The sequence below is a fragment of the Ambystoma mexicanum genome, chromosome 3q (genome assembly GCF_040938575.1).
Source record: "Ambystoma mexicanum isolate Mex_15411 chromosome 3q, UKY_AmexF1_1, whole genome shotgun sequence".
Lineage (NCBI taxonomy): Eukaryota > Metazoa > Chordata > Amphibia > Caudata > Ambystomatidae > Ambystoma > Ambystoma mexicanum.
In genome coordinates, this window is record NC_090926.1 from 1,140,165,462 (window position 1) to 1,140,184,556 (window position 19,095).

The 19,095-nt window shown below is 48.2% G+C and overlaps 1 protein-coding gene across 1 annotated transcript in view; it reads left to right on the forward strand.

Moving 5' to 3' along the window:
• The first annotated feature begins 11,963 nt into the window (after positions 1 to 11,963).
• NDUFB7 (NADH:ubiquinone oxidoreductase subunit B7) overlaps positions 11,964 to 19,095 on the forward strand; it is a 61,807-nt gene continuing 54,675 nt past the window's right edge. The window contains exon 1 of the mRNA XM_069603949.1: positions 11,964 to 12,239. Within this exon, the coding sequence (XP_069460050.1) occupies positions 12,131 to 12,239 (109 nt within the window). The 5' untranslated portion in view covers positions 11,964 to 12,130. The remainder of the gene's footprint in view (positions 12,240 to 19,095) is intronic.

Sequence of the window (19,095 nt, forward strand, 5' to 3'; positions counted from 1 at the left end):
CTTTCCATGACCTTTGTCTGTTTGTTATTTATTTTAACTTTATGCAGCAGGCACCCACGTCGTCTTCTTTTCCGGGCCGTTTAATAAAGGGTTGAGGTCTCTGGAATGACCATAATTTCATCTCTCATGGGTTTAAGTATTTTGCTGACTGTCTCGCCATGGTCTAAGAGCTGGGGGTGGCTCTCCTGCGCAGTGGCCACACCAGATAAGAGGATAGCGCAATTGGTGGGAGAGAAGACCTTCTTGATATTCCTGACATGGAGGCCTGCATGACATACACCTCTATTATTTGTGATGTAGCTGGCAGTTCCTCAACATCCATATTGTTATTTTGAGGAACGCATACCCCGACATAGCTCTCTAATATGGCATTACTACTCTTGTGAGTATTCTCTTCAAATCTTGCTGCTCCTTCGCCTTGTTTGTACATGCAAAGAGTGCATCGACAGTTCAAAGTAGGAGTGGAAAAGGTTTCCTCTTCAGGTGAGGACTCTATAGATTGTATGGAGGTATCAACCTCACTGTCGCTTTCAGAGGAGCTAGAGGAAGATAATAACTTTTCCAGGTGGGGTGTGATTGACAGGTTGGTTTCAATTATATTATGATAATACCCTGGAGGACAATTCCTAACCCTACTTGGGGTTCGAGCGAGTCTCCCTGCAGGCCCAAGCAGAGGTTGAGCATAGAATTGTTATTATCTATGGAGGTCGATCCTGTAACACCCATCTCAATGTCTCTTTTATTATTAAAAAGTGACGTGGCCGTAGCACCAGTAATCCCGCCAACTTCCGTTGACGTGGACGCTACCCCAAAACAGCCTGCAACCATGGATTGTGCTACCAGGACCAAATCGATTTTGTCTTTTTTGGGCTGTGGTGTCCCGTTAGAACGGGCACTTCCTGCTGGTGGGCTACGTGCTCGCTTTCCTGTGCACACACTTTCACTATGCAACCTATACTTGCGCATTTTTACATGTGCCATTAATTGTGTTAGGGTAATCAGTAAGGGTTGCAAATACTCACCGACCCCATGTGCACTCTGGACCAAACTTCAGCAGTCGAGTCCACTTCGGTTGCAGATTCAAATACAGCAATTGTGCGGCCCTGCTGCTTTCAGCGGCTGAGTTACAGCGATGATTCCATGGCAGGACAGTGGTGTTTTCTCTGCGCCTGGTGAATGGATCAGTCCACTTTCACGGCAGCAGTGTCAGGGCACTGAGGGGCACAGCAACAAGGCAAATGCGAAGTTTGTCACCCCGGCTGGGCGACACAGTGACTGCATGCACTCGGGTTCAGGCATACTCTCCTAATTCCAGACCTAGGGCGCATAAGTGTACTTAGCTCGGCAGGAGAGTGCCTTAGACCCAGTGCTTACGATCTACCAAGTGTCAAGTGTCAATTCGAAACAGCTGCGGTTTCAGAGCAAAGGTTCTGCGCAAGCTGGTCAGTTCACTGGTTGGCCCAGGAACACTTCCGAAGAGGCTTGCTTGCAGGTTAAGATGAAGGTGCCATGAATAGTTGTTCCCACTATTCAAGTGGGTCGAAGTGCCTTTGCAGACCTTCTAAGTTTGATCAGATGCAGAGGGGTCCTGCGGGACAACAGCGGGCTCAGAGTGCCAAACCTTCCAGCGGATCACCAGCGCTTCCTCGGCTCGGCTTCTTAGCTTCGGGATGCTTGGATCCTATCCTAGGTTCAGAGAGAACTCAAGAGATTGACCTGGAATGGGTGTTTGTAGCCTTCTCTTATCCAGAATCTCCCTCGCGCCAAAACGAAGAGGACCCAGTGAGAGTACTGCTCACATACAGGCACACCAGACGTGGGCCAAACACGGACCACAGTGGTCCCAGTCCTTCCCAACACACCAGACCCTCTGGCACCCAGGATGTGTATTGGAACTAGACAGTCCAGCTCACATCCTGGGGGCACACACAGAAGGCATGCAGAAGCCCGCGAAAGCCTGGCGTTTTCCGTGCCAATGCATGACCAAATAAGGACTGACCCGGGTCTGCTCCACCTGGGGAAGGCAAAGGGACAAGATGGCCAAAGGACAGGGCAAAGAACCTTGTGGCATGGCCATTTTGTAGCCAGGCCAACTTCCTGTGCCAACAGCGGTAAATGCGGTTTGCATGGCAAAAAGTGTTAAAAATATGCTCAAATAAAAGCTGCCACAAGCCCTGTCCAAGGCACATCTGCAATTCTACCAAAAAATGTTGATGGAGTCTAGCGCCTTTGGAAACAAAAGGTAGACCCAAGCGCACTGTACTGTAAGGTTCATTGTGCACGTGTGCACCAGTACTGTCTGTCTTTAAGGGAATGTCAGTTTCCCAATAACAAAGTGAGCAAAAGCTCAGCGGAGTGCAGCAGAAGGCTGTGCTCCACTGGCAAAGGTCAGACTAGGCTTGTCAGACAACAGCAAAAAGTTGGGGGGTACACAACTGGAGGGAAAATTACACATAAATGAGACATTTTTCTAAAACTGCCTACAGCCCTTCCTCCCTCATAAGATAAGCATGGCTGCGCGGCCATTGCTACCAACACAACTTGTGTGGCTCAGGCCTATACAAAGGGTTGGGGCCCTGTGTCCCAAGTGTGAGTCTTCTAAAAATCCTACTTAAGGCGGATGTTTGCAAAACTCCCTAATTTGAGAACATCAAAGCCACAGGACAAATTCCAGATTCTTGACGAAGAGCATCACGGTCCCAATATTCAAAAAACAAAGAAGAGACAACCCTTGCAGCCATCGGTCAATTTCATTGTTGGACACAATAGGCAAATTATTTGCAACAGATCTGAAAAAGAGACTCTCTGACTAGGCCGACATAATCAAGATCAGAGATCCGCGACAGACCGGTTTCACCAAAGGCACCGGAACTGATCTAAACCTCTTCCTTCTGTCAATTATAAAAATGAACACCATCAAAACAAAGGAGAAATGTCATCTAGCCCTAATCTAAGGCAAGCCTTTGATGGAGTAAATAGGGAACTTCTTTGTCAGAAACTAGAAAAACGGAATTGCCCAGATGTGTTACTGCAGCCAATAAAAGCTTTACATAAAAACACCTTAACCCAAGTAAGGATAAACAACAAAGGTAACCTGCCTGGTGTTCTTCAAATCAATAAAGGAGTGAAGCAAGGGTGTCCCCTTGCAGCAACACTTTTTAAGATCTACAACGCCGTTTTGCCAGAGGCCTTAAAACACGCAAGACATTTTCCTATGAAATTAAATAATCAGGAGATATCAATGATCTGTTATGCCCATGACATTATCCTGTTAGAACTGACTCAAATCGGCATACAAAGGCTACTGACGGAACTTCAGGCCTACATGATTCAAAATCATCTAGTGATCAACATCGGCAAATCAAAAATTCTAATAGTTGGAGAATTAAAAAAAGCAAACGAGAGAAAGTTTGTCTGGGAAATTGGAACAGACCCAGTAGAAAAAGTGAATGAGATACACTACTTGGGAATAAGAGTGAACCAATCAATCGCCGAGAAAGCATGGGAAGAGGAGCTCTTCTCTAAAGCAAGAATGTTGAGTGCACAAGGGGAGATTTTAAACGGGAAATTTGTAAAATTCTCCCTACCTTCGGTTCGCTTGTTTTATATTCAAAAGGTGATTCCCATATTGACCTATGCCGGGAAAGCAGGATTCGAACCTCTCTTGGAAAATATGGGCAAGACTAGAGTCATGGTTTTGGAATTCGATACTAAAAGTGATGAGTTGTACCCCAATAGCTGCGATTTGACTAGAGCTAGGACTCCAATCTCTGTACTCCGCCATTAAATGGAAATCACTGTTAAGAAAGATAGTAACATCTCCAGTAACGGGGTATCAAGTATTTGCATTTGAATTGGAGGGAAAGACCGCAACCCTGTTAAACTGCTGGAAATCAGAATTGGAAAAACAACTAGATGCTTTAGATTCCTCACTGCAAGAACTAATAGAGAATCAAACTCGAGTAAATGAGAAACTTAAAAGACTGGACTGGATCCACACAAGGGAAGCCACACGTGCATGTAAGTTAAACAGGCTTGACGTATATGAGCATTGGAAAAGAGGAACAGTACCGACATATGTAAAGATGTTTCCGTCCAAACATCTGCGTGAAAGACTGATGCAAACCAGGCTTGGAGTGCTTCCAACAAACAAATTAAAAAACTGGACAGGTGAACGAGGAGTCAACAACGGAGCGTGCAGACTTTGTAATATTGCCTCAAACCCAGATACTCCAAAACATCTTTTTTTTGTTTTAACTTGTTTATTTTTCGGCAGGCATACAGGAGAATGCATTAGCATGTCAGATTAACACTTTATCTCAGCATTATTATACACTTATTAATACCCCAATACCCCACCCCCCCATCTTAGCCTCGGGCTCATTCGCTCCCGTCTCCTCCTGTTTCGATTCGCCTTCCTCCTTCTTCTCCCGACTTAGGTCCTCAAATCCTGGGTTTGGCTATCCTCCGGGGCCTGCTCCTCTATCAGCTGAGACTGTTCTCTGTCTGCCGCCTGCTGGGCCTGTTGCACCAGGCGCGGTTTGTATGTCAGGGCCGGGAAGCGTAAGTCGTAGTCTATCACCGGCGACCAAATGTTCGTGAAACGATGGAGGCGGCCTCTGTTTGCTGCCATCACTTTCTCAGCGATGAAGATGTCCCAGATTTTCAACCACCATAGCACCGTTAGGGGGCCCTCCGGGGTCTTCCATGTCCGAGCTATTGTGATTTTGGCGGCTAGGAGTAATTGCGTGATGAGGGCCGCGGATGCGCCCGCCTTCGGGTATGTGTCTGGGATCGGGGTCCCCAGCAGTAGCGGCTCCGGTTCCAGTGGCAGTGAGATTTGGGTTATGTCTGTGATGGTAGCTATACATTGGGACCAGAAGACCTTCACCACCGGGCATGACCACCACATGTGTAAGTAGGAGCCTGGCGAGCCGCACCGACGCCAGCACTGTGGGTCTAGCGACTGGTTGAAGTGGTGTAGTTGTAGCGGCGGGAAATACCATCTCATGAGCAGTTTATATGCACATTCTCGGTTGGTGATGCAGAAGGACGATGAGTGTGTGCGGGCCCAGATATCGGTCCAGTCCTGATCCTGGATTGGGTGCCCTAGGTCCTTTTCCCACTGCGCCATGTATGTCGCTCTATTGGACAGGAGGTTCTCCTGGAATAGTCGATGCAGCGTCGAGATCCGCCCTCGGGAGGGAGGGTCCGCTACTGTTAATTCCAAGGCATCTAGGGTCCTGGTGGCCGCCTCTCGCGTCTGGGGGTGAGTGCACCAGTGTCTGATTTGGCAATATGCGAACCTGTCTGACTCTGCTAGGTTGAACGTACTTTTGCATTGGGCGAATGTCAGCGGCTGTGTCCCCTCAAATAGTTGGCTTAGGGAGGAGAGGCCTCCGGTGATCCAGTTCTTGAAGTTTGAGGGGTGAGCTCCCGGAGAGAATGCCGGATTGTGGAAGACCGGGGCTGAGGGGCCCAGAGCTCTCGGGATACCTCTGGATTTGCGGGCCCAATCCCATGCCTTCAGTGTTTGCTTGGTTGAGGATAGTATGGCTGGCCATGTCCGGCGGAGCGCGGTTGGCAGGTGTAGAAGAAAGCGCAATGGGAGGGGTACTCGGGATTGCTCTATGTCCATCCATTTGGGGCGTCCTGACGTTATAGTCCAGGCCCGGGTATGCGCTATCTGCGCCGCCATTTGGTATTTTTGGAGGTCAGGGACCCCTAGGCCTCCCTGTTCCGGAGCACATAGCATTGTCTTCCGTGGAATGCGGGCCTTCTTCCTCCTCCATATGAATCCGAATATCTTTCTTTGAAGTCTCTGTAGTTGGGGACGAGGGACTATGATGGGGAGAGCTGAGCAGGCGTATAGGAATCGTGGCAACAGATTCATTTTGCAGGCTGTGATGCGACCTATTAGAGATATTTCCTGCTTGTGCCAAGAGTCTAGGTCTTTTTCCAAAGTTTTCATCAGGGGCGGGAAGTTTATCCGATAGATGTCTCCCGGGTTGGCGGGGATCTGCACTCCGAGGTAGGGGATGGATGTGTCATTTAGCGGAACCGCGCACTGGGCACTGAAGGATGCCTTATCTCTCTGATTTAATCCTATCCCCAGAGCTGTCGATTTCCTCAAGTTAATGGCAAATCCGGACACCTTCCCAAATCTGTGGATTTCCACTAGGGCGGCTCTTAAGGATTGCGAGGTGTCTGTGATGGATAGCATCACGTCGTCAGCGTAGAGCGCTATCTTGTGCTGGGTAGAGCCTACTTGGAGGCCTTTGATTCTGGGGTTAAGGTGAATCCGCTGGGCCAACGATTCCATCACCATAGCGAACAGTAAGGGGGAGAGGGGGCAGCCCTGTCTGGTGCCGCATGTTAGGGAGATCGGGTTAGTCATGAGGCCGTTCACTCGGAGCAGGGTGGTCGGGGATTGGTAGTTCGCTAGGGTGAGCTTCAAGAAGGTGGGCCCAACGCCGAACGACTCCAGGGTAAGGCGGAGGAACGACCAGTCCACTTTGTCGAAAGCCTTGGTCGCGTCTAAGGCTAGCAGGGCGAGTTTCTTCGAGTCTTGTCTGGCTATCTCGATCAGGTCGAGGACTCTGCGCGTATTGTCTGTGGTAGCTCTGTTTAAGATAAATCCCGTCTGGTCTGGGTCTATGATGTCCGGAAGAAGCCTCGCTAATCGGTTTGCCAAGACCTTCGAGTAGATATTCGCATCCAGGTTTAGTAAGGAGATGGGCCGGTAAGCCGCTATATCGCTGGGGTCTTTTCCTGGTTTCAGCGCTAATACTGTTATTGACTCTTTCATTGATGGGGTTGTTGATCCAGAGGTGGCGAAGGAGTTAAAGAGGGTCGTCATTGGGGCTAGTAGCTGAGGCCGGAAGAGTTTGTAGAATCGGGACGTGAAACCATCTGGGCCCGGGGCTCTAGTTCTTAAGCTTTTAACGGCTTCGTCGATCTCCTCGCTGGTGATCGGGGCCTCCAACTCTTCCCTACTCGTAGTTGAGAGTTTAGGCAGGGCGGCTTCCCTCAGGTAGGACTGCTGCTCTTCCTGGGGTTTTTGGGTAGCTGACATAGTTTCGGTTACGTGAGCTTCTGCAATTCTCAGCTTATCCCGATCTGCGAATTGGGCTGCACCCTGAGGGTCCCGGAGGCTTAGTATAGTGTTCCTTCTCTTGATTCTTGCGGGTTTTTCCACCAGGAATTTATTTGCTTTGTTTCCCCTGGCGTAGTAGCTCTGCTTCGTCTTGGTTAGCAACTGGGCTGTGTCCTCCGCGTAATGAGCCTCTAGTTTCCTCCGTGCCGTCTGCAAGACTCGGTAGGTTCTCGGGGACCAGTTTCTGGCTTTACATGCCGTCTCTGCCTCAAGGACCTTGTCTTCTAGGATGCGGCGGGTCTGTTGCTTTTGCTTATGGTAGGCCGCTCCCCGAGAGATCAGCACCCCTCGCACTACGGCCTTCATCGCGTCCCATGTCGTCGCTGGGGAGGTATCTTCGTTTTTATTGACTTCGAAGTACTGTTTGATGGCTTTAGCTACTACGTCTCTCGTCGCCATGTTATTTAAGATCGGGTCATAAAGAGACCATCTGCGTCTTGGGGGCGGGTCCGGGTTATAGGCTCTTAGCGTCAGTATTACGGGTGCGTGATCTGAATGGATTCTGGGGCCTATGAGGACATCGTCCGTGTACGACAGGATCTGCGGGGATGTCAGCAAGAGGTCTATACGTGAATAAGTCCTGTGCACATAGGAGTAGCATGAGTAGTCTCGTTCCTCTGGATGGAGGATCCTCCAGGCATCCACCACTTCGAAGGTTCGGAACAGTTTAAGCAGAGCGATCGCCAAGCCAAAGTCTCCGCGGGCAGGGGGGTGTGATCTATCTACTAGTGGGTTGGGGACTCCGTTGAAATCTCCCCCGATGATGGTCTGACCCTCCACAAACGGGAGAAGGGTGTTTTCCAGGGTCGAGTAGAATGCCTCTTGTTCTTGATTTGGCGCATATACTGAGATCAGCGTGTATAGTTGGCCAAGAATTCGGCATTTCACCGCCACAAAGCGGCCATCTAGGTCCCGTTTAGAGTCTAGGATTTGAGGCTTCAAATCTTTGCCGATTAAAATAGCTGTGCCACCTTTCTTCGCTCCATTCGAAGCTAGAAACTGCGTTGGGAATTGCCGATCTCTGAGCCTTGCGAAGTCCGCTGGGATCAGGTGTGTCTCCTGCAGGAAGACCACGGAGGCCCTGTCATTCTGGATGCGTTGTAGGATCATTTTCCTCTTCTGTGGGGCGTTGAGGCCTCTAACGTTCAGCATTAGGAACCTGAGTTTCTGGATCGGCGGGGGGGCCTCCTGGGTGCCTTCTGGGGTGGGACACTGTTCCTCGTGGGTGGGCTGGGGGTATTCAGTCTTCATTTCGAGATTCCGAGTTAGCTAGGTCCTCCTGCAGCCGGGTTTTCTGCGTCCTCCAACGGGAGGGCAACATTTTATCTGAGTGGGTCCACCAACGGGTGGGCAAACTTAAACGGATGGGAAAACTCCCGACTGTGCGGGGGGCTGGGGTCTTCTGCGCAGCCACCATCACGGCCAACGTGGCCCAAACAGTTTCCCTCGCCAACGGGTCGAGGGTCGAACCATACAGATCGGCTCGGCTCCAAGAGTGGGTAGGTGATATACTCCTTGGAGAGGGGGACTGGGCCGTTCGGGGCCCGCGGCGATGCTATGCTTCGTTTTGGCTTCGGCGTCGGTCTTAGTACCATGGCCGCAAACCTCTGAATTACTTCATCTTTCGGCGTCTCTGCGCCTTAGACCAGGGTTGTTGCTGTCTTTGAGGTGACTGATCTGGTTCCTCTGGCGGGAGGAGTGGACTGGGGGTGGTTGAGGCCTCTGGAGAGTTCGGGTGCAAAATCGATTTCGCGTCCTCCAGGTGGCTAATTTTGCGTAGAGTCCCCTGGTACGAGAATTGTAACGTAGCGGGGAAGAGCCAACGGTAGCGAATCTGCTGGTTCTGGAGGAATAGGGTCAAGGGCTTGAGAGCTCTCCTTTTCTGTATGGTGATCGGGGAGAGATCTTGGTATATCTGCAGGGGGGTGCTCATGAATGACAGTTCATCCTTAGAGCGGCTTATTGCCGAGATGGCTGCTTTGGTAGCGTAGAAGTGTACTCTAGTAATCACATCCGGAGGGCCGTCTGAGTCTACTCCTCGTCTAGGGCGTAGTCTGTGGGTTCGGTCCAGGACGAGTTGGGTTTTGTCCATGAGCGGGAGGAGAGCCTGGAAGAAGTTGCCTATGTACTCCGGGAGCTCTTTATCTTGGATCGTTGTTGGGACCCCACGGATGCGCAGATTATTCCGTCGGGCCCTGTTTTATAAGTCCTCTTGCTTGAATGCGAGGATCTCATTACTGGACTGAAGCGCTCGGATCTCGCATCGCATTTCTATTATTGCTGCATCGTGGTTCTGGGTCAAGTCTTCGACCTCTCCTATTCTCTGTTCCGCTTCCGTGAATCGTTGGTCCATTTGTTCTAGCCGTGTAGTGAACTCGGTCATGCAGGACCGAATTTCTGCTTTGATGTCCCTCATGAAGGCCATTAAGTCATCTCTGGTGGCGAGGTTACCCTGTTCTTCTGGGGGCTTTTGCGGGGTAAGTTTAAGTGAGGTGTCCAGTTTTCTTGTCTTGTCTGTTACTAGAAGCATGGTGGAAATGTCAGCGGTTTTGGCTGGTTTGGTGAGTCTCGACATTTTGCCAGGGCTGGGGCTCTGGGGATCCTCTTCTGGCTGGGAGCCCCTGGGGGGGGCGCTTTGGGGAGGATGATTGGTTTCGGATGAATCTGCTGTAGAAGGCGAGAAATCCGCCCGCCGTATTTGTTGTCAGAGTTGTAGTGGTTATATCTGGGCCTTGCCACTCTTGGATGTAGAGGAGGGGTCGATTCAGCTTGAGGTAGATGTCCACCCTGCCAGGGGGCTGAAGCTATCCAGGGTGTTGGGCCTGGTGGGTGAAGTGGGCAGGAGCGCCCCAGGATATTATGGCGGCTGGAGACGTGGGGGTGTCTTCAGAAGGAGGTTGGGGAAAGCTGTTGCGCCCTACATAACCACTCTCCCCAGCCGGCGAGGTATCTGGTGGGCAGGGGCGCCCCAGGAAGCTGGAAGGGGGCTCCGGATTCAGCGCCGGGGGGATTGCGGGGGGCGATGGACACTCACCCGCTCAGGCCTCCGATATCGCGTCCGGGGTGCTGGGCTGCGGGCCAATGCAGAGACCTGGGGGCCAGGAAGGAGCCGCTGACTCTCCCACTCGGGTTGATCGTTGCCAGTGAAGGAGGTGGGGGGGGGCAGAACAAGGGCCCCCGCCCCCACAGCTGGTCCAGTAGCCGGAGGGCTCCGGGGGCTTGGTCGTCTCTCCAGCGAGCCGGTCCGGGGGCCTCCCTCTGAGGTCTGTTTATCAGGTCTGGAGGGCCGGAGAGTCAGCCGGACGGGGTGGCTTTGCAGGGGGGTCGTGATGGTGGTGGCGCCAGCCCCGTACTCCGCTCCGGTGGAGGGGGGGCGGGTGGGAGGAGCACCCGAACCCACGCTGCGGCCTCAGGTGGAAGGACCCCCGGGGACCGGAGCGGCCGTCTCTCCAGAGATCTCCGATGGCGAGGCTCAGGATCGGGGCGGAGGGCGGGAGCAGGAGGTCCTATGGGTGTCTCGTCACTGGGCGCCGGCGGAGGCGTGGGGCCTGAGTCGCGGCCGCCATCTTGGTTCGGCACGGAGCGGCACCGCGTCAAGTTCTTCCGCCGCGTTTTCAGTGTTCCCGCCGCGTTCGCTTTCAAAATTGGAGCGGTGGGTGCACAAGTGGTTCCGCCAGCTTCTCCCGCCAGAGGGACAGCAGCGGCGACGCCGGGGCCGGTTAAATTTCAGATGAGGCCGCGGGTCCTTACGGAGGCCATTAGCGGAGCAGCCTCATCAGTGGCGCTCCAGGCCACGCCTCCAAAACATCTTTTATTGGAATACAGCACATTGGGAACTGAAAGACAGACATATTTCGAAAATGATATGTCACCATTTAAAGAGAGGTCTGTGGACATATGGTGGGAAAACGTTTTACTGGGTCGAAACGTGCGTCGAAACATTCGATTCACGTGTAAAGTTCCTAGATTAACTTTTAAAGAAACAAGAACTGAGATCACCAGTAACGATGCAATGATGGAGTATGACAATGATTAAATTGAAGCCGAATCATCTTTAAAAGATCTGATTGAATCCGAAAGCTGAAAAGTTGCATTAACACTGATGTGTTCAATTTTAAATTACCATAATGAAGGTATTGACAAGTCTGGATGGAAACGTAATAGGTTTGGATTGTGATAAAATGTTGTATTGATAAATTACATCACAATAAAATTAAATAAAAACTCCCTAACAGTATGAATGGAGGGTGAGAACCTGAAAACCAGGCTCATTTGGGAGCTATGTGCACAAGGTTTTTGGAATGGGTAGGCCATACTAATAAGTCGTGTGTACATGCGCATATGATGGGAACAACTGTCAAATGCCTATACACAAGCACAGAATATCACAATTGCCAATGCTTGTTTATTCTGAGCTGGCAAGTGTGCAGAAAAGAGATTTTGCAAAGTCGGACACCGTGGTCGCACGAACTTTTCTTCAAGCACCCCTATCAAAAAAGATGGATTGAAAGTACAGTCACAAGCGTTGTTTTTCTCTCTCTAGTGACTGACACGCCCTACTTTGCATTGGAATACCAACACGAATTCAGAAGCGAAGTAGTCGTTTACATCGTCATTAATAACGTGATCAACGTCTATAGCAAAGTTGAAGTTTGAGAGTAATTTTTTTATTTAATTATCTAAGTAGCAAAGGCTGTACATATATCAGTCAAACACGCTCATGTGTTCATGTTGAAATAGTTAAAATATATCGGCGTTCGTTGTGTCCCGTCGTATTGAAGATGTCCGCTATTTTGTAAAGGCAAGTAGAGCGGCGGCCATCTCATAGATAGCCAGGAGTCCGCTCTAGCCCGCACGAGCCTCTATGGTGGGAGGAGGGACCGCCCGCCCGCCTGCTGCTCGGGTTTGTTTCCGGGTTACGGGAGGCTGCCTGGAGGTGACCTCTCGCCGTGAGATTGTTAGCTGCCTGTCACCATGGGTGCCCACCTCGCCCGACGCTACCTGGGCGACCCGGAGCCCGACCCTCTGAACCTACCCACCTTCAGCCCCGAGCTGGGCTTCCCGGAGGAGCGGAAAGAGAGAGGTGAGCGCCTGGGGTCATTCCCCGGGATGCACATGAGTTCATACTGACTGGGACGCCTAATATTGTCGAGTGAGGGTCTCTGACAATATCGGGTGCTAGGCAAGGGTAATTGGAAACTCGGGGGCTGAATGAGTTCATGGTCGTACTCTACATGGTTTTGTGGATCAACATTGCGGTTGGGGCAGCATTTGGCGTTTTAACCGTTGCCAGTATACCATACAACACCATGCTTGCCAACATTCTGTGACGAACATGATGTAGGATTTTTCAAGTTCAAAAATAATAATTAGCATAATAATGACATCACAGGAAAATACAAAACATATATTGTTGGCACCATTGAAGCATTCTAAAATACACAACCCATCGAACAGCACAAAATGGAAAGATTTCAAATGTTAAAAATGTATAATTCTGAATGGTAAGTTTCGATTACCTAACTTTACAGAAGGGTATCACACAGAGCTGGTAGGTAACGTTTGCCACTGCTCTGTAGCAGCAGCCCGGGCAGTACATATGTATTCCTGCAGTGCAGGCTGAACACTGAAGGACATGGAGACTGATGGGCAGAAGCTGTGTGATGGTTGTTACACTCTGCCACTTGCCTTCACTGGTGGTTCAGCTAAGGGTTGTCTGAGCAAGAGTGCAGGACAGAGTCAAGTAGCTGTCGGGTCAGTGGATTGGTCTGAGCCCAATCAAAGTAATCACCTACCAGCCCACTGTATAGACAGACTAATGTGTTGCATGATTTGTCCTGGGCTGGTCTAAAGCAGCCTGCATTAGAGTCACATAAATTACCTGCCACTGTAAAAAGTAGTAGGATCTGTCACCCAAATCTGTAGGCGGTAGGACTGCTTAAAAAGCAGTACCCTACTTCCTAAATCTGTAGGGTTAGCCAGTGTTGCATACTTGCCATCGACATGCAGATTATAAGTGCACGTAGGTGGTGGCACAGAAATGGTGTTGCGCATCCTGCTGGAGCACACATTTGGTCAACAACTGGTAATCGGGGAGAAAATGCACGACAGAAGGGTAACTAGCCACCGAAGAGCAAAGCTGCGTGGTGCTCAACATAGTAATCAATCGCAGTGCTTTATTCGACAATGTTTTACAGCAGCATACACTAATGCATTAAAACATTGTATTACACAACAAAACTTAAAAGCATTAATTAATGTACCTTGAATTAAACCTGACCAGAGCTGGTCATATGATTTGGAGTTCCTGGGGCACTCCCTTATTTGCTTAAGTAGTGTCAGTAATATTACAGAAAATATCATAGAATTAATCCATAATACGCAAAAAACACGTTGCCAACAGTGAGGGGAGAGACAAACGGACACCTGGTATATGAATTGCCACTTTAATATTTACCAATGGGAATATTAGTAGCAGACAGTGTGAGCTGAATACTACTTTTAAGGCATAGTGAGATAAATGGATTTGGTCGGGAGCACTCACTTTGGTTAAATGGAGAAGCTGGGATTTGAGACCAGTGTGCAATTCAGGCCTTTGCACACACATTCTTCCCAGATGTAATTGGTAGAAATATATTGTTTGTAAAATGTCTTTTGGAAACGTTTGTTTGAAAAAATATGGGGATTGTGTTTTGCTAACTCAAGTTTAACTGCTGTTTTTGCAGACGTTCCTCATTTGTTTTTAATTTTTTTTATTGTGTATTTGGCTATATTGTCCAAACTAGCATTATGCTTTTATTTCAGAGGTATACATTATTTTGACTGTCAAAAGAAATAAACTCCAAACGGTTTCCAAGGAGGCCATGTCATGGTAGGATTGGCCATGGGGCTGAAAGGGCCGGTTTCGTCTACTGCAGGATTGCTTTATAGTGCAATATTTACCTGGGAGGGTTTGAGGCCTGGAAGTAAGCTATTTTGCAGATAGTTAAAATGTTAACAACATTAACTGGGCTCAAGTCTTAATAATAAAGAAAAGTGTTGGGGGTTAAATGATATATGCATAGGCTCTGAGTATGTGGAAACAGAGGCTGTAGTTGCACCCATTATTCTTACCATGCCCATCTAAATCATTGATCATGACTTGGTTTCTGTCCCCTCTCCTGCTGGGTTCAGGCTTGGACTTGTTAGCACGCATCTTGCAAAATTAGGAAGTGCTCCTCACTTCAAAATGGGAAGGGAGCCTCATTAATGGAATACTTGGCCATTGATTGGAGGGGTTGGGTACGGCATCCTATAGCTGAATGCTGCAAAGACAACTCGGCATGTTGGATGACTCTTGCTGAGATGTTCTATGTTTAGACCTCAATCATGTAGCTTGTTTTCTTATTCCTGCTGTGAAAATGTGCTGTTGCGACATGGGGATGGGTACAGCTCCCTCGTGTTACTCACTGTGGTAATCTCTGCCCCCGTATTGAAAATCCAAAGTTGCCACCCATTAACAGATGCACAGTATGTGGATATGTCTTAGAGTAAAATATACACACTTAGTTAATTTGTCCTTCCCTCTTAGAAGTAAGTTCACAAGACAAATGACCAAATAATCAAGCCAGAAAAATAATCAGAGAGAAGAATTTCCAATGACCTATGCTGGCATAGTATAAAAGGTGCCCACCCTTTAACCCCAACAATATATAATGAAATATTCCATCGCAAAAAAAAAAAACAACAAAAAAAAAATCCAAATATGAGATGTGTGCTTTAATGAACCTTTTATGTGGTCTTGTGGGTAAGCATCTGCACCGGAAGCATGACAACCTGGGATGAGCAAGCAAACCTTTTTAAAAAAAAAAAAATCTTTTTGGACATCCTAAAACGCAGATGCATTTGTCCTCTCTAAAAAGTGGGCAGACACTGTCCACCCACATTTATCCTCGATGTGTGCCCTGAAAATTAGCACAGGGCCAGAACCAGGGCAAAAAAATACCTCCATTGTCCAAAATTTTGAAGATTTCTAACGCACACCTATCGGACTGAACTGCATTCGGGCGCAGAATGTTTACTAAGATTTGTATCAATCAGTGTGATCAAATATTCACAATAAAGCGACTGGCATATAGATTTCTTGGGTTTACTTAAAAAGGAAAGTTTTTGGTGCCTTTCTGAAGCTTTCAAGCTCCTACAAAATCGAATGTAACTTGCAAACATGTCCCGGGGGTTTCCCTGCCCTACCTGCAATGCTCCCTAGCCACACCTTACATCTGTTATGTGGTCTTTGTTCTACAGAACATGTGAAAAGCCAACAGACTTGTATGCTGAGAAAAGGGGAGCCACCCAGCAAGGTCAAAAGTCTTACCATTTCTCAAGCAGCGGAATGTTTACATTTTATCTATTGATTGTGCATTTGTAAGGTGCTTATACAGCATGTAAACTGTGCTTCAAAGTGGTAAGAAGGCACTACTACAAGCAGTTAATTCATTCTGGAAGCATTGAGGGTGATTTTCCTCGTTGAACAATTTTTCAAATCGGTACCATAATGTTTAATAATAGATAACATTGCCACGCAGTTTTGTTTTTGTGGCTTTATGATTTGACTGAAAAGCTGCCTAACGCATAGATTTCTTTAGGCGGACATCATTTTGCATTCATAAACTTGTATTCTTGCTGTCCAAATAGGGAAAATAAAGCTACTGTTATACTATTTTTGGTTCACATAAGTTAATCTATATTTGTCATTTCAGTTTACAATGTGATTTGTGTACAAAATCCCGTGAACACAGAGGATATTGCCGAAATTCCCTGAGCGCTGCCCTCTGTGTTTTCGTGGGATTTTGCTTGCACTTCTCTCTGCTGTTGGCAACGAAGCGTATGCCGGCAGTAGAGAGCTAGAAATCCTGAATGAGAGCAAAATACTGCGAACACAGAGGTTAGTGCTCACATTGGAGAGGATCTCTGGGCTAAAAACCCGGAGATCCTCTGTGACGTGAGCACTATGGGGTTTCATGTTTTATTGCAGGTTTCTTATTTGAACACTTTATAGTTGGTTTAAAAGCAGCGGGGAAGGAAAACGCAAGGGCAATGCATCGAAAGGCAAAAATAGAGGTGGGGTGAGGCAGACAATTTGTGTGAAGCCGAGCACAACCAGTCAGATTGCAGGGCTATGCGGGGCAAGCATCTGCATGACCCTTCTCAGCTAACGGAGGCAATCATTTTGCCAGTAAAGGCTACATTTGCAGGTAGATGCCACCCTGCCCTCAGATTGCTTGACCAGGGCATGGGTGTTATCTGAGGTTTAAGAAATTATTAACACTTTGTCAGAACAGTTCTCTCTAAGGTTTAATATACAGGTTGAATAATGATGGTGACGGTGAGGGACCCTGTTTCACGCCACACTGTAATGACTGGCTGGTGAGAAAAAAGGGGGCCTTTGTTGATCATCTGGGCTTGAGTGCAAATCTAAGAGGCTATTAGCACCCAATGTCCACTATGCTCAACTTGTTGGTCATATCTAATTGGATCAGGGCCACTGCCTACATGCCTACACCCCCCCCTGTATTAGATGAATTATTTTATTTGTCACCGTAGTCCTTTTTTCGCATAAAACCTTTACCAGTGGACAATAACCATAAGACGGTAATCGCTAGAAAATGCTGTTATGAGGCCACATCCATTGGTGTTGCTGACACTATGATATTGCTGACTTTGCTAAGTGGGCCTTGGCACTGATAAGTGGCAGAAGGAGAATGACAACAAAATAAAGGACTCGCGTTTGTAAATGGAAAAACCCAGGATGCTTCAGAGTAGGTGGCAGGTAGCCAATGTACAGATTGGCCTCTAATCACCTTAAACCAAAGCAGGCCCACCACTTTAGAAGCGAGTGCACGCTTACCAAGTTTATTGAACAATTTGCCGGGAGGGGCTAGATGATTCTATAGAGCCAAACTAACCCGAGTCTCCATGAACCACACAACTTGACACAGTATACACATTTTTGCAATGGTTAAACACTCCCAGGAATAACAAGGACAGGCACATGTTACGTGGTCCAACTGCACACACCTCGCCAGGCTCGAATTGTCTATAGTCGTGCTGTTCACAGCTCCAAAATAAACAGATAATTGCAGCTTTACCTCCAGCCAGAGTAGTGATGCGAAGCGTGCAGCTGCAGTTATCAATTTGTGCCAACATGCACCATGCCATCTCCCTTAAAACCCAGAGAAAAATGTGTAGGTATCTTAACAGGATTTTCTGGCTCCTTGAGCCATTTCAGATATTTTCAATATTTTTGCCACACATTTCCACATTCTTGCTTTACACGTGCCACCTCTTCTTCTGAGAATCCCTCCAACTCTTGACCCCTTGCTCCCATTGGTTGTTGATTGTAGCCCATTTTAAACTCAAATGGACCCTTTGCGTACACTGAACTTTCTTCTGAACTTTGATCTGTAGCTGAACATTCTTTGTCAGCAGGTCAAATAGATGCTGTGACTAATTGCCCTTGAAACTGCCCTCGGATCCTGCACAAAGCTATGTGTACTAAACACAGTGCCTCTGCTAACTCGATTTCATCTGGAATAAGTGCCCTAGGGACACCAGAAACATGGGGTTGAGAAAGTAGATAGAGCAAAAGCCTACTGATCTCTCTCTGCTCTACTCGCCTCATATGGCTATACCACACATTTGCTGTAAAACCATGTGCATCTACTATCTGGACCCAGTTCTTGCTGCCCTCTCCCTTCACAGCAGCCAGAGTTGTGAAAATCACATTGGATGGCCCATGGAAACGCTGCTCATTCCAGCGTCTGGCAAAGGAGCTGATGAAAACTTTGTCCCCGGAGAGTTTTATTATTATGCTATTTTTTGAGCGAACACCATCACATTGGATGGCCCATGGAAACGCTGCTCATTCCAGCGTCTGGCAAAGGAGCTGATGAAAACTTTGTCCCCGGAGAGTTTTATTATTATGCTATTTATTGAGCGAACACCTAGCTTTGTGAAGCAATGGAGCGCTTTACAGAGGTATACACCAATACAGATACATTGGAGTGCTTCAGAGAGGTGTACAACATTACAGATGCATAACTGTGCTGTTTTCAGTATTAACAGAACAGATCTACAGCGGGGGTAGGATGCAGAGGGGGACAGCTGTACTGGGTGGCAGGGATGAGGCGGGTGTCGTCTAGTGAGATGCGAGCGGTAACATGATGGCCTATGTGTCAAGGGGGAGAGACTGTTTGAAGAGTTGGGGTTGGGGTTCGTTTCAGAATTTTAGGAGTGTCGGGACAAGTCTGATGCTGACAGGGGGCCGGGGGGGGTGGTGAGTTCTTGTTGCTGGTGCAGTTTTCTGATTCTTTGCCGCTTTCTCCTGTAGACAGTTGGTGAGAAGACCCAACCTGTGAAGATACAATTCAGACACTTTTGGTAAAGGTGCCAAGGTACTCCCTAAACTCCTCACCCATGACCTCTGCTGATCGATGTGCATCTGATGCTGTGCGTGCCGGTGAGAGCGTTATGTAACCTACGCCCGTCACTATCTCGTGAGGGCTAATGTGGTGACCTTTCCTTGGCTGATTCCTCCAAGAAAACAAAACAATTGGTAGGCAGTGGTGCCATTATGCAAATCACTATATATTTTAGACAATCGAGACTCACACTATTTAGCCTTTCTACTATTCTGTTGTCCTAAGGATGGTACACCAAACACAACGTGCTTAATCCCCAAGAGTGAAGTCCTCTCTCTTTGTAGGGCTTTAAAGAAATGGGTTCCATTGTCAGACCTCACATATTCCCCACCATGGAAGTACCTCCCTCACCAAACATTTCCTAATACTTGGCATCAGGGTGTACGCAGGGAACAACCTCAAGCCATCGGGGAAAATGAGCAAACAACGACTATAAGGTAATGGTAATTAACATGATCCAATCCTATGGTAATTATTACA